Source organism: Pygocentrus nattereri, chromosome 21 (genome assembly GCF_015220715.1).
Source record: "Pygocentrus nattereri isolate fPygNat1 chromosome 21, fPygNat1.pri, whole genome shotgun sequence".
Classification (NCBI taxonomy): Eukaryota; Metazoa; Chordata; class Actinopteri; order Characiformes; family Serrasalmidae; genus Pygocentrus; species Pygocentrus nattereri.
This window is the reverse complement of record NC_051231.1, coordinates 26014769-26038105: the sequence shown is the minus strand read 5'-3', so window position 1 is coordinate 26038105 and position 23337 is coordinate 26014769. Positions and strand designations below refer to the sequence as shown.

At 39.1% G+C, this 23337-nt stretch overlaps 1 protein-coding gene across 2 annotated transcripts in view; it reads right to left on the bottom strand.

Moving 5' to 3' along the window:
• fhit (fragile histidine triad diadenosine triphosphatase) overlaps window positions 1-23337 on the bottom strand; it is a 476955-nt gene that overhangs the window by 53301 nt on the left and 400317 nt on the right. For both annotated transcript variants that reach the window (XM_037532128.1, XM_017710626.2), the window contains one exon: window positions 19000-19068. In XM_037532128.1, the coding sequence (XP_037388025.1) occupies window positions 19000-19068 (69 nt within the window). The remainder of the gene's footprint in view (window positions 1-18999; window positions 19069-23337) is intronic.

The following is a 23337-nucleotide window of genomic DNA, read 5'->3' as shown; positions in this document are numbered from 1 at the left end:
TCTTAAATGTAAAAAAAAGAAGAAAAAAAAGACCTTGTGTGTCATCTTTCTTGCTTTTTTTTTCCTCTTTCGGTGATGGGTTTTGGAAATCCGCTCACGCTCCAGCTAGGCCCCGCCAGTGACCTGGGAGAGGGGGGCTGCGCAAAAAGCCCATGAACATTGGACTTTGTCTTCAAGAGAAGTGCAGCATTCGGCAGAAGTGATGTCAAAAGTCATGTGATTATCACCCCCCCCTCCACTACCCCCTACACCACCCCCCACCCCCAACCCCCCTCTCCAGGTGTTCTTCAGAGGCAATTCTCCACCACTGGCCCAAGCTCAGATGCTTCCAGCCTCATTTGAATGCATTAATCCAAATCACCTTCTCTTAGAGACTCCAAACGTAGACCTCTGCCTAAGGCTTTTCACGGAGGTTTACTCCATTACCAATTCATTGTCTTTAGTAGGCGATTTCTGTTATGGGCTTGGTCCTCAAAGGGTAATTAATCCAAAACATTGGGATTACAGGGGTGTATCAACAAAAGTGAGTACACATTTTAAGGAAATACTCCCCACTTTTTCTTTATCTGCTGCATCTGTAGGCAGTTGCTCAAAAAATGAATGCGTTACAAATAACTAATAACCTCACAAACTGTAGTGGGATTACTTTTTTTATTACTGTCTTGAAAATGTAATCTCACTACTCATTACTCTGGGTTTATTTCATTAAACTGCGTCTAAGGTCCAACTGTGCACCTTAAATAGGTTTTTCCAGGTGAAAAGTACATAACCTAATGATTTATAACAGAGCAATAAAATCAAAAGGCCTGGAAACGAGATGGGGTGTATGAAGTCTGTACAACTTACAAAATTGAATTTCAATGGATTATGGTACAATTATGATCCCTGACTAAAGGTACTTAGATGTGTCCTTGAGGGGACCACCCCAGAGGCAAGAGTGGTACTGCCCCAGTGACGAATTCATACCTTTATTTCTGAGAGCGTACTGCACCCAGTGTTACGTTGTAAGAACAATGTAAAATCTTCTATATAGAATTCATGGTTCTAAATAGAGCCATTCCCTTTATTCCAAAAACCCTTAAAGAACCCTCTTTTTAAGGGTTTAGATTGGGATATTAATCATAAAAAATATTCACCCAGATACTTACACATTACATGTCCGGCCATAACTCACAAACTGAGTAATGTTGCATGAAAAACTTAGTTTTCATTTAAAAACTTGTTTTTGGAATCTGTGGACATTATGTTTATATGTTTATGTACAATTCTTCATTCTTCATTTTGCAGTACAGTGTGGCTATGTTTACAGTGATCTAGCCCCCCCCCTCTCTCTTTATATCTATATCTATATCTATCTATCTATATCTCTATATATATATATATATATATATATATAGCGCTGATGTCGAAACAAAACCTTGTATCTCCATTTTTGTCGTTATTCAGTTTCTGACAATTTAAAAATGTCTGTTTGCCTTTATATTGAATCAAAATTTCTTGATGAATGGATCACAACAAACAGCCCAAAATTACTTTGAAAAAATCTGGTTCCACTGACTTACATTAAAAGTAATTTTGGAGATAAAAGGTTTTGTTCCAACAGCAGCTATTATATATATGTATATATATATATATATATATATATATATATATATATATAGGCTAAAAAATCCTGGACTATACCTTTAAATCTGCATTACTAAAGCAACACAAACCTTTATAGTCAGTGTGGCAGAGTCTGATTTACATACTCTCTGTAATTGAGCCACAAGGGTATAAGGCAATTTCTATAACTGTACAGTCAATCAGTCTATATATACTCTCAGCATGTTTGTAACAATCCCGCAAAATCCCGGCTGCCCCTGATTTTCTATTCCAGATCCAGTGCCAGATGGGACACAAAGCTAATCTTCAGAGATTCCTGTGCACGTTTTAGTGTACAAGGAGTTGTGAAGCAACTACACGGTGTTAAGATTTCCTGAATAAAACTATGCTATCATGATTCCCTGTAGAAATTAAGAACTAGAACTGATCCCACAAAGCCATGACAGCCCCCGCCGGACACCACCCACCAGCATCTGGTGTGTCTGCTGTGTCCGTGATATGTTCACACTAAAAAGCTAACTGTGCTCATGTAAGGAGAAAGAAAGCAAACCACTAGAGGGTTGAAAGGAAAGAGAGGGCTGTGATTTTCCTGCTCGGTGCAAAAGAATTTTTAGAATCAAATTACACCAGCACAGCCGGTACCGTGGGGAGCGTCCGTCACTGGACACGTAACACACTCTTCCCCGGGCCAGACCGCTGGCACGGCATGTATCTGAAGTAAATGAGAAATGATTTGAGCAAAAGGTTAGCTGCTATCATCCACCGAGCCTGTCTCTATTGCTGCCTATCACTCTCAATGAGCCAGCTAACCTGATTTAAAAATAACACTTAAAAAAGACCCAGCCTGTTCTGAACATCACAAATGGGGGAAGCTGACGCTGTCAGGATGCTTTATACATCCTTAAAAAGGAACATGTACAAACCCAATTCCATGAAGCTGGGAAAGTGGGTAAAATGCAGATAAAAACAGACTTTTGTAAATATATGCTAGTTCAAAATTTGATGCCTGAAACATTCTAAAAAGTTGAGAAAGGGGTCATTTTAGACGGGGAACTTTGTGGAACGATCACCAGTTCCTGTTTTGGAACATTCAACAGGTAAACAGGTGAGGCTATCATGACTGGGTATAAGAGGAGCATTCATGAAACGTTCTGTCACCACCACAACCTACGTCAGCAAATAGCAAATAAGCAAATAAGAATGTTTCTGAATGCGTGGTGGAAAGAAAGCTAAAGATTTTATCATCTACAGTGCCTAACATTATCAAAAGATCCAGGAAATCTGTAGTCTTTGTGCATAAAGGACAAGGCCAAAAAACCAATATTGAATGCCTGTGATCTTCAAACCCTCAGAAGGCACTCTTTAAAAACCAAAATGCTTCGTTAATAAACATTATATACTATAATATAGTAAAGCACATGGGCTTGGGAAATCTTGGGAAAACCCTTTACAGTAAACACAGCCCGTTGCTATATGTACAACTGCAAGTTAACACTCTACTACACAAAGCAGAAACCATATATTAACAACATGCAGAAACACTGACGACTTCTCTGGGCTGAGACAGATCGATGCAAAGTAGAAACGTGTTCTGTATTATGATGAGCACCTTTCAGCTTGTTTTCGTAAATGATGGATGTCAAGCTCTCTGGGCCAAAGAAGGACTATCCTGACTATTACCGAAGCAACTGTCAAAGGCCAGGGTTCATCATGGTATAGATGCATGTTAGTGGGTAACTTGCACATCTGTGAAGGGATACATACACATTTTGGAGGAACGTATGCTGTCTTCTAGTTGACAATATCTTCCAGGAATGTCCCTGCTTGTTTCAAGAAGACAATACCAGGCCATATTCTGCATGTGTTACAACAGCATGGCTTTGTAGTAAGAGAGTGCAGATGCTAGACTAGCCCAGCTGCAGTCCAGAACTGTCTCATATTCAAAAAGTGTGGATTTTTTTCTGTATTGACGTTGTCAACCTGGAACCTTCAACTGCCCGCATTCATGGCGCTAAGGAAAAGACACTAATGGCTTGGGAGAATGCTGCTGACATGTTTACAACACTGCTTTGAACTTGTCTAATCTTATCTCTGCTCACTGTTTTCAACGTAACATTGTTTTTGACTGAACTGGCCACTGGAGAAGGGTGCCTCGGGGAGGGGGAGTTCGCGGGAGGTGTACACAATCACCCCCATTATTGATTTTATTCTGTAATGTATATTATTGCTTCTAGGTGGAAAATAATGAAAATAAATAAATAATTGATCAAAAAAAAGTGTGGCTTATTATGAAGCACAATCTTGAACAGAGACCCCGGACTATTGAGCAGCTGCAGTGTTATGTCAAGCAAGAATGGGGAAAGCTCCATTTTCATGACTACAACAATTGTTATGCAGTTTCCAAATAATTTCTGAACACTGGAAAAAGGAAAGGTGATGTAACACAGTGGTAAATATGCATCAGTCACAACTTTTTTGGGTGGGCATCAAAAGTAGAACAAGTGTATATAAAGAAAAACAATACAGTTAATTGACTCAAACATTCAATATCTCGTCTTTGCACGATTTTCAAATACAGGTCAAAAAGTGTTTACAAATCATTACTGTCTGTTAAATTAGCCTTTTTTAAATAATATGTAGAGACATCACACTAAATACTGAAAAATTTGCTAGTGCCTCTAAGCTTCCATTACTAGATGAGCTTTGTAGCTCCAGAGGAAAATTAAAAAAGAAAACATGTCTTCACTGACTGGCCATGGGAAAAGCTGTAAATTGGATTTTTGGCCACACCATCTCTTTAAGATCACTACAAATGTCAGTGACATGCCCTACCAGAATTAGCTAGCATTTCTATTTTATTTCTATCTATAAAAGGAACTAACCCAGCCACCCTGGGCTGACTGTCAAACATTAAACATGCACATACCTATCACAGGTTCACCCAGCGAGTCTTACTTATGCAACTGCATTTAAATCATATGCAAATGAACTCATCGGTAGCATTCCTGCACCTATATAGCTCTCAGATCACTTAATAAATTAAACACATGCACACGTTCAAGCATCCAGGCTTACCGGGCAATTTCCCATAGGCTGTGTACACCAAGTCTCCCACTCTGCCTAGATTCAGTGCTCGCTGCAACTAATGACATCTTGACATGCTGAATTATCTCAAATCTAGTTCGTATGTGTAATATTTTCCCTTTATGAGATTGTTGTCAGTGTATTAGAAGATTTTTAAAATCTATTTCTTCTCACCATTTCATCTAGTGAAAGTACTTCATCATTTTGCCAGTGCAATAAGAAATAAAGCACCACTTCAAATTCTGATCAAATCTGCCAATGCGATAAGATTTCAGTAGATAAAATAACTTAAAACAAGTAAACATGCCTACAAACACGCTGAAAAAAATTTGATAACACTTTATTTGAAGGCTACGGACACTGAACACTGAATAACATACTCATACTCTGCAATACTTGGATATTTATGAATTACTTATGCCAGTAACCACAAGATGACACAAGATGTTTTATGAAATCAATTATATTGCATTGGCATAAGAAGCTTTAAACTAAAGTGATGGACATCTGCTCTATTTATAACACAGTTGTGAGTTAAGGCACCACTTTCATGTCTCACATGGCTGTCATTCACGGCTATTAGCATACGAGACTCAGGCACCGCCGTCCCGCCCTCTCTTGCAGCCGTCATTGGTCCCAACGGGTTGGGCGACTGTCACAATGCTCTGCTAGTTATTACAGTTATTGGTATTTCGTTTTGATCAACCGTTTTGATTCATGAGCTCTGTATGGCTGCAGACATGCACACAGAGTAAGCTGTGCTGCAACTACATAGGTCTCCTTAATATAAAATGTACTTAAGTGTAAATATGTAGAATAAATATTCTGCATTCTATATTCAGTATATGGTGGTGTTAACGAGGGGTCTACCTTTCACATTCCATTACTTGCTCCATCACAGTGCTATAAACAGAACAAATGTGCTTCTTAATACAATATCATTTACTTAGCATATCATTGCTGTCCAATGAAAAACATGTATCTCCATTTTTAGCCGTCCTTTACATTGTGTGAAAATTAGAAAATTAGAAAATTAGTGAAGACTAGACCAGTAGAAATGCTCCAAAACTGCTTAGAATTCTCCTGTAAAGTTACTATTTTCCAGAGTTTTCCATTGGACAATAACAATAAATGGAATAAGATGCTCATAAATACTCAAGTATTGCTTTGAAAATACATTATTCAGTACATTCTCAATGTATTATGAAGTCCTGATTTAACTAACCTTCAAATAAAGTGATAAATATAAACAGAACAAGCAACAGTACCACAGTGATTAATATTATTCTGGATTATTTATGACATTTAAGATAATTTCACTCGCCAAGATGTTCACAATTCACTGGAAAACGAGAGAATTTCATGAACCTTTCCATTCATTTTGCTAAACAAGTGCAGGTGGCACTTGAAAAACTAGCATCTTAGTCTCTGCTGAATATGTTCAATAGAGGGCCTGTCTCTAAACACAGTCTGACTGTTCCTGAGGTCAAGGTCTGGGAATGAGAAAAGCTTTTGATAGCAGGAAAAAAGGACAGATAGAAAGAAGGAACCAAAGAGAGACTGATGTGCACAAAAAAGGAGGTGAAAACGCAGAAATCAATAATCCAAGTCGCGGCAATGTCACCAAACGTCTCAGCTTGGGCCAGCGACCTATCTTCAGTCAAAACAGCTTTGCAAAAAGATGCATTTTTGCATCCTTTCACTAAATCAGCAAGGACACAAATACACTGAAGGACAAAAGACCAAGGCAGTCCAACACTCATGAATATCGATCATCACTGTATTCCATTTGTTTCGGCTCGAAACAGCCAGAAAGACAGGATAAGGGTTTCTCCAAGGCGGGAGCGCCGGACGAAGAGAAGTTCACCATGCAGAAAATAAGGTAAGCTCTGGAAGTGACAGAGGCATTTACTGTACTGAAGCAGGCTTCATCCGCTTCCCCTCAGCTCCACACCATGCACTATGAAATTTCATTTCTACTGTACCTGCTGTGAAAACTGCACTGGGAAACCGTACTTAAAGTTATGACCAGGAACTGTCGAAACCTCAGAGTTCACCAACAGTAATATTCACGTCTGTGAATTCCACTTAGTTTTAGTATCTCTGCATAATTAAATGGTCAAGATGTAAGCAAACTCATTCAGAGTGGTTTGGTGTGAGTTGTTCACAGTGGTGGTGATTGAACCCAGACGTCTGAAGGGTTTAATGCTTCTAAAATCTACTTTACAGAGGGTTATTGCACAACATCCACTGCCTGATATCTGAGACATTGAGTGTGTTTACATGCAGTCAAAAATCTAATCATAATCAGATTTCTGCAGTAATCTGATTATTCAAATAGTCATGTAAACAGCTTACTCCAATTTCTTTGATTGGACTAAGGTCTAGAAATCTGATCAAAAGAGCTGGATTTTAGCTCAGTAATCAGATTTCTTAGTGCATGTAAACTCTTACTCTGATTTCTTTCGGCTCAGTCTGCGCATGTGTGAAAGCAGACAATGGCACTAGAAATGAGCAAGAAGCGCCTGCAAGATGGCAGCAAACGACACGCTTGATGAAATTAAGGATTATATTTTTCCCTATGTCTTCTAGATGATGTATGCTCATATATTCATGTACAGTGGGGCAAAGTTTCACGTTATGTTTACATCACATCTTCTTCTGTGAGCTTATTGGCCAGCTGCAAAGCAGAAATCTGATCACTGCCTGACTCATGTAGACCTGAAGTTTCCCCATTATCTGATTAATCAAGGGCATGTAAATGTGTTGGTCAGAATACTGAGTAAATCTGATTTTCAGCAGTTATCAGAAAATGAAGTGCATGCAAACGCACACATTGTTTCATTGCAAGTCTAAGATAAGCTTTTGGCCTAAAATGTTTTTCAAATATATTCATGGCAGAGAAGTATACGCAGGGTGTTCAAAGCCAAAAAAGTCCCCAGTGGTGAAAGGAAAGGAACCAGATGTTCATTCAATGCCTCTAAAATCTACCTCACAGAAGCTGACTATAGAAAATCATAGTGAACATGTGCCATGGCGCCATTGTTTCTTGATCGTTTTGAGATGTGTTTTATTGTAAATGCATGTTCATGGCATGCAGGGGTACATGTAGGGTGTCATAAGGTAAAATGGCACCCAAAAAAACCCTATTTTACCATTATTAGCATTACATATAAAAATTCAGCAGATATGTACATTCTGGCTAGTCAATTAAAGAGCTATCATGACCCCTTGTTCCTATCACACCACTGTAAAGAAACTCTTCATTGAACCATTTCAAATTAAATCACTAGGAATGACTGATTTTTTTTTATTATGCACAACTTCTGGTGAAAAACCAGTGAAATTCCCTTTTAATTGGTTCTGCCTCAATAATAAGACTTTTATTTTCCAAGCTATTGTTAAAAGCATCAGTTTATTACTGCATGTAGTGTTTTCCCTGTTCTAACACACCCAGCACACCTTGTTAGAGCTTATTAATTACTTCATTAGCTGAATCACAGGTATTGGAAGCAGGGGAACCTCTAGAATATACAGCCCAATGGTGCTTCAGGTCAAGACTAAGATGCTCTGTATCAAAGTATCTTGACGTTTCTCCCTTTACTGACAACACAGTATCTCACAAAAGTGAGTACACCCCTCACATTTCTGAAAATATTTTATGATATCTTTTCATGGGTCAACACTTGTAGTAGTCAGTGTACAGCTTGTATAGCAGTATAGATTTACTGTCCTCTGAAAAGAACTCAACACACAGCCATTAATGTCTAAACAGCTAGCAACACAAGTGAGTCCACCTCACAGTGAACATGTCCAAATTGTGCCGTTGTGCCTCCCTGGTGTTATGTGACTCATTAGAGTTACAAGGTTCCAGGTGTGAATGGGGAACAGGGCTGTTAAATTTGGTGTTCTGGGTACAATTCACTCATACTGGCCAATGGATATTCAACTTGGCACCTCATGGCAAAGAACTCTCTGAGGATGTGAGAAATAGAATAGTTGCTGTCCACAAAGATGGCCTAGGCTATAGGAAGATTGCTAACACCCTGAAACTGAGCTAGAGCATGGTGGCCAAGGTCATACAGTGGTTTTCCAGGACAGGTTCTACTCTGAACAGGCCTCGCCAGGGTCGGCAAAAGAAGTTGAGTCCACATGTTCAGCGTCACATTCAGAGGTTAGCTTAAAAAAAATAGACGCATGAGCGCTGCCAGCATTGCTGCAGAGGTTGAAGAAGTGGGAGGTCAGCCTGTCAGTGCTCAAACCAAACGCCGCACAATGCATCAACTCAGTCTGCATGGCCGTTGTCCCAGAAGGACGCCTCTTCTGAAGCTGACACACAAGAAAGCCCGCAAACAGTTTGCTGAAGACAAGCAGTCCAAGATCATGGATTACTTGAACCATGTCCTGTGGTCTGATGAGACCAAGATAAACATGCTTGGCTAAGATGGTGTCCAGCTTGTGTGGTGGCAGCCTGGTGAGGAGTACCAAGACAACTGTCTCTTGCCTACAGTCAAGGTCAATGGTCTGGGGCTGCATGAGAGCTGCCAGCACTGGGGAGCTGTGGTTCATTGAGGTAAACATGAATTCTAACATGTACTATGACATTCCGAAGCAGAACATGATCTTCTCCCTTCAGAAACTGCACCGCATGGCAGTTTTCCAACATGATAATGACCCAAAATGACCCAAATGACCCAAAACACACCAAAATGACAACTGCCTTGCTGAAGGTAAAGGTGATGGATTGGCCAAGTATGTCTCTAGAACTAAATCCAATTGAGCACCTGTGGGGCATTCTCAAGTGGAAGGAGGAGGAGTGCAAGGTGTCTAACATCCACCAGCTCCGTGATGTCATCATGGAGGAGTGGAAAAGAATTCCAGTAGCAACCTGTGCAGCTCTGGTGAATTCCATGCCCAAGAGGGTGAAGGCAGTGCTAGATATTAATATATGGCGATATCTTAAAGAAGGTGTGGTTTGAATGTACTTTACTGGTGAATGTGCATCCAAGGAATGCACAAACAGACTGCTGGCATGGCCAGTTGGATAGATGAATGGACGAATAGATGAACAAATGGACGACCAGCAGACAGATGAGTGAGCTTAACAGCTTGGTTGTTATTTCTAGACTAGCTTTTGCTTGGTTGTTAGCTTTCACTTGATGCGTTTCTCTAAATCTAACAGAGGGAGACCATGGGAAACACATAGTTTTGTTAAAGCTGTGTGATTGGGACAAGCTGCATTAACCTTGTGATGGGTCAGTGTTAAACTTCAAGCATTACTCAAGATTAGGACCAACCAGTATAAAATGGGTAGAATTTTGGCAAAATAACTTATTATTTATTGGACACTGGAACATTATTTATGGGGAAAGTTTGCACATGTATATCATGTGCCCACAAGAACAAGTTATAGAAGAGTATAATAAAAGCTTGGACCTGCCAGTTTAAAAGGTTTTCAGAAGCTATGAGGTTTGAGTGCTGATGAGACATCACAAGCGAACAAAATATGTGGGCTTTGTAATTATTAGGCTGCAGTTTTTGAAGAAAAATTTAAAAATGAAAGTTTAGGTTATTATATAATAACAAAGATGACAATATTAAATATAATTGTTTTAATAATGTCTGTCTAGTAAAGTCCTCCCATTTGAGTGAAAAAGCCATCGCTCTTAGCTACACCGTGAAAAAAGTTACAATGCAACAAATAAAGGCACAAAACTTCCCTTCTCATCGTTCATCATTTATCCAAAGAAGCTGGACGTCACAGATTCTTCATCTTTATCTAAACTATTAGTGGAGGCCCCCAGCCTCGCCGCGGGGTGAGGGCTAAAAATTCTGTCCCGCTGATAAAAATGTTAACTAGGTGAGTGTCAGGGAGATGGATCGTATACTGTCAGCGAAGGGAGGAACATGAGGATACATTGATATTTCTCATTACATTGCCCTCTCCCCCTTTACGTTCTCTAATAACGCTGTCACAGAGAGGAGAGGGAGTCTGGAGATAAATCATGCTCCGAAAACAACTGAGTGTGTCCTCGGAATATGATCACTTCCCAGCTCAGTATCTTCACAGCTTGTGGCCAGAGCCATTGATATAGATCTAATGAACAAAGCTATCAAATGGCATCAGGGTTTGAGAGAGAGAGAGACAGACAGACAGATGGAGAGAGAGAGAAGGAGGCTAGATTTCACCGTGGCAGTAGCTGGACCTCTTGGTAACTGAGGCGAGGTTGGGGACCATTTATTGATTGGACAGACAAATAGAGAAATGAAGGGACATAATCAGAGAACAAAATAAGTGAAATGCACTCTACAGGCCCACGGAGACTCTTTCAGGGTGCCGTGACCCGGCATAGGAAATGAGAGATATTATCAGAGCGGACTATTCTCAGCTGATGCTGGCAGAGAAATGCCTCAGCATTTTGTTCTAAAGTTTCCTCTGTCTATCATACTCTTCTCCAGGGACCTTGAGTTCTGTGCAACACCAATTACCCAGTTTAAACCACCAGAACTGGTGTGCTGCCACTGGAAGCTGTGTGGAAAGTCATAATGATTTTTGGTAGTTTTAATTTATCGTGAAGGACCCACATATTGACATTTTCCTGGAAAAGGTGACACTTAAAGTGATACGGCAACATACTCCATGGATTTCTTGAGTTAACTCAAGTTAAAGACACTACAGTTCACCCGACTCATATTTCTTATTCTTGTCAGAGGTTCTTCCAACTCACATTTTGCAGGTTTGGACTGTGCCTTCCGCCTATGGTGATAGTATGAGGGGAGAGTGGAGTTCTGGGGGGCTTCTGCTTGGAGCTAGGAGGCCAAAACCATCGTTTCTAGATGGTTGTAGGGCTGACAAAGGAGTAAGGAACAGGAGATGGGGTGCTGTTCGAGATTGTGAGAACTTAGTAATGGGAAATGGAAGGTAGAGATGGAAATTTATAGGGCTTTAGATTGGAAGATGGCTTTCAAGCATGGTCCAAATTTCAGTCATTCCATAACTCCATTTTTAGTACTATAGTTTTGACCTCTGGAAGGTTGTGGTAAGATGGCTGACTGACTTGAAGTTCATTGAACATGCAAAAGTCTGCGTAGAACGTTGCTCTGTTAACTTACTGTCGGATGTTGAATTAACTCAAAATTTTAGGTCAGCCACAAATAATGTTGAACCAAATTTCAACTAGACCCTTGATTAAATTAAACCCTTGGTTAATTAAAACTTTGATATTTAAGCATTTTACGCGTTCCAAGTATCAAGGCAGACTGTTTTATAGGTCAACATGGTTAAGCAATCAGATTTTTTGAGTTACACTGACTCCATGCACTTTTTTTTTCATTAAGTTAGGATATAAAAAGCTATAAATTATGCATTTCTTCTAGGAAAGTGAACATAGTGTACAGGTAAAACTCACTTGAAGTACATTAAAGAGCCATGTACCTTTGAGGGAACATTTACATAGCTTGCACCCTAGGGTACTGAAATTTAGTGTTTACACTTCTACAATTAACTGCTGAATTTAACATATTGGGGAAAAACAAAACTTAATAGTAAACATGTCATATCCTCTGTACATGCCACAGTATATGTATTTTTTTCTTAACATGTTAGTGAGCAAATAAACATTGACTATGCATCTCCAGTGTGTTCACTGTAAAAGATGTGAACTTATTTTCTTTTTTAAAAATCAACAAAACATATAATCAGACCAGGAGCTCCCACACTTTCACATTTGCCTATCATTGTTGTCCAAACAAAAACATGTGTCTCCATTTTTTGGCCAGTTTTATTTTTCGACATAATTTGAACGCAACACTTCTCGTTTACATTGTGTGAAAATTTCATGATTATTGGACCAATAGAAATGCCCCATAATCAGCTGGAATAAAATATCTTTAAGGACATTAAGGATGTTTTTGTCACATCCTGCAAAGTTACCATTTTGGAAATACTTATTTCTCTTTGGACAGCGATGATATGACGATGTTCAAATGACCTGTGCTTTCTTTCTCTGGCTGGCCTGTATTGTGCATCATTCAGAAAAGCAGTTGGAGCTGAAAAGGACAAAACGGTTCAGACTGAAACTTGAACTCAGGGGTGCTGGAAAAATTCCACCTCAGACACTTCTTTCCAATGTTTGGATACTTTGGAAGGCTGCAATGATCCTTTTGATTCCATTTGCAGCTACATTTAACCATTTTCTCCCCAACTTCCACTTTAATAGCTCTGCTACAGACAGTCTGCAGTAACAACAGTCCTTAGAACTTCCATGTGAATGGAAGCTGAATGGGAAGCCATATGCAACAGTGTGAATGGTCATGACATCAAGATTATGATGAATGAGTTTTGTGCAGTGTAGGAATGTATGGACATTGGCATGAACAGTTTGTTTTAAAACTGTAACAAGGATTAATAAAGAACGGCAACACAATCTAAAGACATATCACCATCCTTCACAATACCCATATTTAAAACTCTGAACGCTGAAATGTACTTCTGCTTGGCTTGTGTCTTTAGCAGACGGCCTTAAACATTGTTGTTTGCAGCTTGTGTGAACTTTCTCTCACCTATCACAATAAGGTGACTGCCAATTGCTTCTGCAGGCGTTCATTGATAACATTTATCTTTCTTTTTTAGCCTGGAGATGTTATTGAACACGTCGGTTAGCTCATTAGTTAGAGGGAATCAAAATTGATTACCCCTCTAGTAGGCGTATTACGGCAGGGCTAATTCTGAAGTGGACTGTTTAACCGTTAACGTCTTGTTCTCACGCCGCCGACATGAAAAGGCCCTATTATGCAGTGCACTTTTGAGGACTACATTTCTTCCCTCATTTTTCCACATTTACAGCCAATAAAGAGGTGTTAAGGGAAGCTGACTGTGCTTTATCCACTGACCTCTGTGGTGGTAATGAGAGGTCCTTTAGAAGACTCCTAGCAAGGCTAAAGCTGACAATGCACCTCAACAATGGGGCCTTATATTGCTATTCTCTCACAGAACAAGCTTTCTTTTAAAAACCTGAGTGCCCATATTGGCTAATAGCCAGTTAATGCATTAGGGAGAAGGAACCCCGATGAGACAGAAGTAACAAGAGACGAATACAAAGCGTTAATTGCTGTCATTGTCTGTAGGCCCGTTCCAAGCTTTTTCGCAACAGTGTCACCGTTTGATGAAACCTTTTTTCCCGGATTATTAATCGAATGCACGTGGAAGACTAAAACTGTGCTCTTTCCTCTTCCATTATATCTCCTGACAAGTCGGGGCGTTAAAGAATGAGACAAAAGAACAGAAAGGCACAAAACAAGCACGATGTGTGACGATAGTTGTGATTTTTTTTTGTCTTCTGGCAAGGTGACACTGCAAAGAAAATTGGAACTGCCATCTGCTACATCAGAGCGGGAGGGAACGCAAAAAGCCGCGCTGGAGATCTTTCAGAGAGACGCTGTCAGGCACTTTATGACCACACTGCGTGAGTCTGCCGCCGAGCGTCACGTCGTCTAAATAAAGTGACAAATAAAATCGCACTCGCGAGGCCCATGCCTAGCGCTTTCAGGATAAACACCATCCCAGTGACGGGATCAGCTTCAACACAGACGAGGCTTTCGATCCGGGGAAAGAGAGGAACAAGAGGGGGAAGACAGAGAAACAAAGGGGGAAAGAGAAGAGAGCGACAAAGCAAGAGTGAGCGACAGTAGCCAGTGGAGTGAGAGGAGACAGGCAGATGGACAGGCAAACAAATGGAGAGACAGTCATTCAAAAGCTTTCCTAGGAAAAAAAAATCTGAACAGCACTTCCAGATGAACACCGTGGTCCCTTTCTTGGGCAGGGGAATATGCCCCGGCCTGGACTACACAGGACTATGAGTGGAGAATTTCAACTGAAAGGGAATCGATGATTAGGCTTAATTCTCATTCATTAAACCAGAGCCCTGTGAAGTCAGTAGGAATGTGCTAAAATGTCATTCTTGAAAAGTTCACAAATATTTAAACCAAAACGTTTTTAGCAAGCAAGAATTAAGAGTAATGGTGGAGGAAACACTTCCTATTTTTCAATTTCATTTCATTTCATTTTATTTTATTCAGTACATGTGTATTGTCTGTCTGATACTGTGCACTGTGAGCTAACCTGTAACCAAACCAAATTCCTTGTATGTGTAAACAAACCTGGCCAATAAAGCTTGATTTTTATTCTTATTCTGATTCTGAAACAGCCTATAGGAAAACAGTATTTGGTTCATTTTAATAATAACATTTTGTAGAACTCATTAGAGGTTACCTTGCCAAGTGAGGCTTCATCAGCTCATCAGTTGCTTTTCTTACAAGAAAGTTTTTGAAAAATAAAAATATATCTCTTAACATAGTTGTTTGATATAGATAAACTGTTTAATTAACTTACAATGTCATTGGCTATAACACTATAGCTAATAGGAATGTATGCTAATTGAGCTACACATGTTCCCTTGCTTAAATATAAAGCTCTGAGGGAACTACAGGAACCACTAGGGATTAACACGGCCTAAGCCATTCTTCTCTACAGGGAAAGATGGACGACTTTTTTGAAAATCACTGCTATCGTGCCTTGAGGTTTTACAGAAATGGTTGGTATAGTGTAGTGGGTAACACTTTTGCCCTCTATGCTGTAGATTTGGGTTCAATCCCCCACCTTGGTAAGCACCTGACACTACACCAATAAGAATCCCTGGGCTAGACTCCTAACACTACCCTCACCTAAAATCTAAAAGATTTAAATTATAAGTCACTCTGGATAAGCGTGTCTGCCAAATGGTGTAAATGTACATATACCAAACCTGATATGATTCGTCCTGTGTGCGTTATTTTTCCCAAACATCACTGGATCCTCTGAATTATGAGGTTATCAAGGAGGCAATATATGAATACTGAAACATGCAAGCTTACATTGTTGTGTGCTGAATTACCTTCATATGACTGGCAACCTCGACAAAATATCCCACGCAAACCAACAAGCTTTTATAAGTGCACTAGTGAAGTATTTGTATGCCCACTCCTTAACAACCTTTTTAGTCAGGAGATTAGTGACACAGTCACGGGGAAACTGTGTGTAGGAGAAGTGCTTCAGCTTTGGAGCTCTCTTGTTTACTACAGAGCATGATAGCAGTAGTTTTGGAATACGGCATTCATCTTTCCGATAAAGGTGAACAGCTAACAGCTTAGACCCAGCGTTCCTTATATGGACACACACACACACACACACACACACACACACACACACACATACATATATATATATGGACGTCAACCACTAATAAATGCACAAAACTGGCTGCTGCTAATTTCCCTAAATTTAGCAAAGCAAATGGAATAGTTAATCAGCCCAGCTCCAGTATCTCCACCCATTTTTGCAGACTCCTCCCACTTTTAACATGGTCTTCCCTCAAATGCACATGCGCGTGGCAGAGAAATGCTTCCAGCTGTAAAAAACTTGCATGCTAGATATGTATGCATACAAACATGCATAGGTTTTCTGGACATAATGCCCCCTATTTGCTCCTAAAACTAGCACAAAAGGCATAGCATATAGCTGTTTATTAGCTCAGTCATTGCTTTGGCTCATCAAGGACACTATACAGACCTATATTATACTGAATACCTCACTACACTTATGAACCACTCACTGCATCACTCTTCGGGCCTTGAAATGGAACATTCAGAACACCTACACATGTCACTTACAATATCTGGAAAAAAGGAGAAACAAGCGGCAGTATGGCAGCCATTCAGCACGTCCCGAGATAATCCTCAGAGGCACAGGGAAGCTGAACTCATCCATTGTTTCTTAAATAGTCTTTATGAGGGAGTAAACGTCCTTTGCTCAGGTTATAAAATGTTTAGCGCTTGGGCGTTTAGCAGTGATTATTTATAGCGAAGCGTGACCATTTCTGAGAAAAATGCTACTCATTTTCGAGCTAGCACACGTAGGAGTGTATATATATATATGTATATATATATACACACACACGTGTGTGTGTGTGTGTGTGTGCTTATTTATGACAGAGCTGTTCTCACAATAGCCCATTTGATCACATGCAAATTAAAAACAAGCATATTTGTATTACAGCGGTAAGGCTAGCAGTGCCGAGGCGCTCCATTTCTCCCTGAAGCACTCCGGGGTATTAATAAACCAAGGCTGCTTTTATTAGAAGTGGTTATTAGAATAGACCATAGTGGTTGGTATTCATTCAGTATGGCATCACTGATTACACATTTAAAATGTCACAGTTATACATACGGAAATAGCAAACTGAATTATTTGGTGTCAGAATACTGTGGTTCAGCAGCTAATCATATCTTGTGGGACCGAAAGGCCTTGCAGGTATTTCTATATCTATGATGAATTTGCCATTATAGTACATTTGCCTTCTTTTTAAACCAACAAAGTTGCAGTATGCAGCACACCGGAAGAAACAGTGCTTTAATGTGGAACGCCAAAGATTTCTCAACATTTCTGCATAATTTGACCATAGAGTGGTTTAAAATGGTTCACTGTAAAGAAACGCACTGACTTAGACTTCTACTTTCTGAAATGACCAGTGAACCTATATATGTCCCCTGAGGTTTTATATGGGACAGTTTGGGCACCCCCAGTCAAATGACGTTTTGTTGATTTTCTAAGTGAAATAAGTGAACACATCTTGTACAGAGAAGCAGATTTTAATGCACAATTACTGCTTATTTGCTGAATTTAACATATTGGAAAGAAAATAAAATATAAAATGAGGTCTATGAAAAAGCACATAGTCTATTTTCTGTTTTACCCCCATCCCCCCTGCCACCACCCCCATATGTTACACTTAAATAAATGGAAATTGTGCATAAACATTTTGCAGAAAAGTCCTATTTTTTACGTTTCCTTTTAAAAGGTAAGTGTTGATTTTTCAACATTTCTACCTAATTAAACGGTTAAGATGTAAACACAGTCATTCAGAGTGTTTGGTGTGAAATGCCCAATTCTGGAGGAACTTAGAGTCAGAATTATCGACAGTGGTGGTGATAGGAAGCAGACATTCACCCTTAACAGCTCCCTCACAGAAAGTTATGACATGAAATGGTTATGAAGACGCTGCCCAATGGGGTACATGTGGGGTGCTGAAGGCCACATAGTCCCCCAAATGAATCATAGTAAGGAAAATTGCTTGCTTGCTATAACTTTCTCTAAAATGAGCCACTGCACTTCAACCACTCTGAATGAGTTCGTTTACATCGCAACTTCAGAATTATGTAAAAATTTTTAATGGTGAAAAATCACCATTCAAACTCTTGCATATAACATTGCATATGTTGTGGGAACAAAACTTCAAACCTCCAAAATTGTAACTTTACAGGAGAAGTAAAAAAACCTACTGTACTTGTAATGTAAGTAATTGGAACCCGACTTTTTCCAAGCCATTTTGGGCCATTTCTTTTGCTCCATTCATCATAAATTTTATATACGATGTAAAGGCCAACGGGCATTTTCAAATTATGTCAAAAACTGAAAAACGACAACAATGGAGACACAAGGTTTTGTTCCGACAGCAGCGATATGCTTGTATGTAATGTTGATATCAATAAAACAGCCAAGTATTACATTTGAGAGAAAGAAAAAAATTTTTGTGGACCGTTTTAAAAACATTCTAGATTAAAACTTTGCAAAACTACAAAAAAGCATAAATCAGGCAGCAAATCCATAACTATTTCATGCAATATCCATATGTGAGGTATCTTTTAGAGGTATTAAACCCTTCAGACGTCTGGGTTCTATCACCATCACTGTGAACAATTCTGAATTATAGGTTTCTCCCCAATGGAGCATTTGACATCAAACCACTCTAAACGGCTTTGTTTATATGTTATCCATTTAAGCAAGCAGACGATTCGAAAAATCTGCCTAATTCCCCTTTAAATGTGCTGAATCAGTTCCACATGAACAAATCACACTAGAACAGAAAAATTGCAAAAGTGTGTAATATAAAAGGCAACATTCTATTAATGTAGCCATATGCAAACAGTTGAATCATGTAAATTTTCCAAGCACTAGGCCATTGTGAGATTTCCAAAGATAGCAAAATCACAAAATCCTTGATGCTTCCTGACATGATACAAAAAAAAGGCAACGGCAACGCTGGGCCTTGTTATCCTACTGTATTTACAGTTTGCCTGAGGATGCACAATCTGGCGCACCGGTGATGTTTACGAGCATGCCATCACAGCAGTGACCCCCGTGTGTATTTACTAGGTCTTGATGTGAACGGTGCATGCAATCTGCCACAGCTTCTTGACAATATATCAGGTCGTTACCTCGTCGTAGATGCTGTCGTTCCTCTCAAAGTCGCCGGCTCTCCTCGGCAACACGTGGACGTGGACGTGCTGCAAGACACGAGAAAACAAACAGGGAGAGCTTTAATCAAACAGGTTTAGTGGGCCGTGCGGGGAAGCAGAAGCAAGGAGACAGGCAGCCGGGCATTCTGTTCACACCGGTATGCTCTACCAAACACACTATCCTCACACATACAGTACTTAATTAATTCACAATCTGGCAGCATGCTGTGCTGTTTTCTGCCACGAAATATATTTTTATTTTTTTTTTTTAATCACCAGAGGGCTACAGTAAATTCCACCAAGCGTACATATGTAAACCTCAGAGACTTAAGCTTTTTTTTTTTCTTTTTTAACTCTTTTAAAACTTAAATTGACTTTGTCAGACGTCCTTCGCAGTTCCCCGCCGCAATATGCTGTCACAAACTCGACCATCTGTACAGTTAGATTCAAGAAACTCCGCTCTCCTTGGGTGCACATTAGCAAAGTTATTCCAGTCCCAGCACAACTGGCTCTTTTTTTAATTAAACAAACCTGAGGTGTTTTATTTATTGCATTTTATGGAAACATTACACTGCTCAAGTTCCCTTTAAAGAGGAATGCTTTGTTCTACGTTTGTCTCGTCTTTCATATATTTTCCCTTGAAGCTGATATGAGTGGGGTTTAGGCAGCAAAAGCAGACAGATGACCTTTCTTTTTCCTTTTGAATTAAATAGGCTGTCTGATATGTAAATGATCTTAGTTCTGATTGGCATAATTCATTTAAAAAGCAGGTCAAGCTAAAACACTCCGTATAGCTTCATAATGGATGGGCATTTCTCCAGTGGGTTAAATTGTGCAAATAAATAGAAGCCGTGTATTAAAATGTTCTGGATGTGTGAACTTGGCTCCTCCTAGAAAATCAACCAAACATGTAATCTGACTGCTCAAACCTTTGCATAGAACAATATGTTAAGTGACTCTGTTCTGATTTGCTGCCCTGTATCGTGCCTGATTGAAAAAGCAGTCTGGGCTGAAACAACTGGGCTGCCCTTAACAATAATGGGTGGGGCTAATCTGCTGCTGAAGAGGTGGATGTACTGTATGTAAATGTTTTTCATGCCATCACAACAGTGCATTCAAAGCTTGGCTTAGTTTCCATATATCACTGTTGTTGGATGAGAACCTCCTATCTCCAAAATGGGAACTTTACAGGAGAAGGAAAAAACCTACTTTACTTTTAATGTAAGTCAATGGAACCAGACGTCTTTCCAAGACTTTTTGAGTCATTTATTTTAGTCCAATCATCATGAAAGTAACAAACAAGGTAAAGGGAAACAGATATTTTCAAACGATGTCAAAAGCTGAAAAGCGTCAAAATTGAGATATGCGGTTTTCTTCCCACAACAGCGATATAAACTATCTGGAGAACTCAATGATGCATTTGTACTTAAGCATTTTCAAATCATAGTAATTAAGTACACTTGTAGGAAAATCTGCAACTTAAACTACTTTCTACACAGTTCCACTCTGGCTATTGACCTGGAGTTCAATGGAGTATTGTTGTGCTGATTCAGGCTCATATTTGCTGTTTCTGTAACACTGAGTTGATGACCATGTTTTACTGTACTAACTGAAAGAACCTGCTCACTCAAAATGCTTATAATACAAGCTGATGGGCTTGTTCTGTATATACCGAAAGGTTCTTTATGGAATCAAAAGTAGTTCACTCCAAGCAACCCTTTTGGTAAGAAGCTCCACTGGTCCACAGTTTTGAAAAGGCCAAAGTACATCGACCAGACAAACCTAATGTTTGCAGTTGTCCTTAGAATGTCCAGCAAAAAAGGACAAATCACCCGATTGAATGTGAAGAGAACATTTTAGAAAGGTTTTGAAGTCTGACCTACACATTGATGCATATTATTTTCACAATATATGTGTGTGAGGTTTACCACTGTAGTGTGTTAGAAGCATTATTTGGCTGGAGACCTTTAACTTCATATCTGTGATCCATCAACCAAAAACCATTGATCTAATTGAACTTGCACTTATCAGTGCCAAAATTCAGCATCGATGTACTGCACACTATGTATTGTTCTCATTACTGCATTAAATCCAGAATTAGATCACAAAAAGCAATTTTTTGCCTTTTTCGTTTGCCTTTTTCAAAAACTTGAAAAGCAGACAGCTTGAAATGGCTGTATTCATAAATGATGCTAAAGGTTTCGATTTATATGCATAGAGTCTGTAGTACATTGTAGTACAGCGTTGTAGTATAGCTGTGCTCTGAACTGTATCTACTATGTGTGAGGTGGACTTCAGGAGCTGACAAGAAGACACGGCAAGCAGGTCTATTGGCCTACCCTTATTTCTCAGCTTACTACGTGAACTAAAATAAATATTACTTATAAAATACACATATGCTGCTTAAATTGTTTCAGTCATTAGTCGGCAGATTTGAAAAGTCTTATAAGGAGTAAAGCCAAATTACAACTCACTTGTGCAAAAACACATTTAGGCTAGTGCAAACTAAGAACTAAGTCCAGCCCCCATGTTCTATATGTAAAGATATTTTGAACACTATATATCAGTTCTATGGCAAGACCCTTGGACTTCCGCGATTATTTTCATGCAAAAATTCCCCTTAAGCATCAAAAGAAAAAGTGTGTTATTACAGCTGTTTTTTTTCTAATCAACTGTATTTATTAAAAAGACATTTGAATTAAGACATAAGCTACTGCAGCCACTTAACAAAGTTTAGTTTGTGCTTCAACTGAAATGGAAATATATACAACTGATAAAAGCTGTATCCAACAAGGCCTCTGCTAAAGTTCCATTACTTGGGAATTATGCTTCATAACAGTGTAATGAATGGAACAAAATGCTGTTGGTTAGTCTTGGTTGGTACGTTGGTTTAAGTCCTCTTTTGTCAAGCCTGCATCCTTTAAGTAATAAAACAGCTTATATTATCTTGCAGTTACCGGCACTCAAGTGCTGCTATATAAACACAGTGCTTATGCACATGTTATGTCCCTATTAGGGGTAGCCTTCACATAAAGTGTCTTTAGTTTAGGTTGGACTGCTCTACCCACCTTTGTGATAATCTGCTATTAAAATAACATCAGAAATGTCCACAGAACAGAATTAAACTCAGTGACTAACGCTGAGGTGCTGTTGACTATATCTGAACACACAGTCAAAACACAGCGGTAGAGACATGGCATAGTGACGCTTCTGTTGTCTCTGAACAAGACAGGTACAGTTTGAACAAACGGCACACTCGGAGACAGCCCACCCTGACTGCTTTGTTTTAATTATCATCAGGGGGTGGGTCGTCAGCTCAGCGTAAATCAAAACAAAAAGTGCACAAATAATATGACAAAGCATCATCAAAGCTACTCAACAGCCAGACTTCACGCCATCCTGCACTCATCTAGGGCATCATAATCTAATCGCAGGGCTTTTTTGGGGTTTTTTTAATTCATCTTATCCATTTTTCATTAGACTGGTATGATAAACAGCGCAGGCTCTGCGAATAAGTGTTTGTAAATGTTACAAACAACATAACATGTTTGGAGGCATCTTCTTTGTTGCCATGCATTTTCTATTTAATGAGAGCATTTGCATAATGGCTGCATTATTAAATTTGCCTACCTTGAGGAAACTTTGAAGAAAAATATCACAGCATCTTTTTTTTATCAAGAAGACATATTAGAAGGCACTTAGAAAACGGTCGAGACCATCAGACAAGGAGAAAACAATACACAACGTGGTATTTTGCTATTTTAGGCAGAAAAGTTGTGAAATAGTGCCATGTCTCGTTATTTTATTTTATTTGTTTTGTTTTAAATGGTAATGCTAGAATGCATGACCCTAAAATAACTGCAAAAACACATAAAAGGGGTCAAAATGACATCAGTATCGGCATCAGTGATTTTTTACAAGGAGAACGTGTCCTGTTTTTATCGTCATCTTCAGCGTAATAATATAAATAAAGATCGTCACATGAATGTTTCTGTCATGAAACTTGATACTTAGAAAAGTCCAAAGAAAAGTATCCAAAAAATGTTAGTTTTACAAGAGAAGTTAAAACTGTTCTTAACTTTTAATGTAAGTTAATGAAAAAAGGTTGTATTGCACATGTTCCCATTGGTCCTTTTATACAAGAAAAAATAATCAAAAATAGAGATGCATGGTTTTCTTTGGACAGTGATGATATACAGTAAAACAGATGAAATTAATACTATTGAAATGCATTTTTCTTAAACTGACTCAGCAAAGATGCACCTGAATGAATGATCCATTCATTCATTCATTCATTCATTCATTCATTCATTTCTC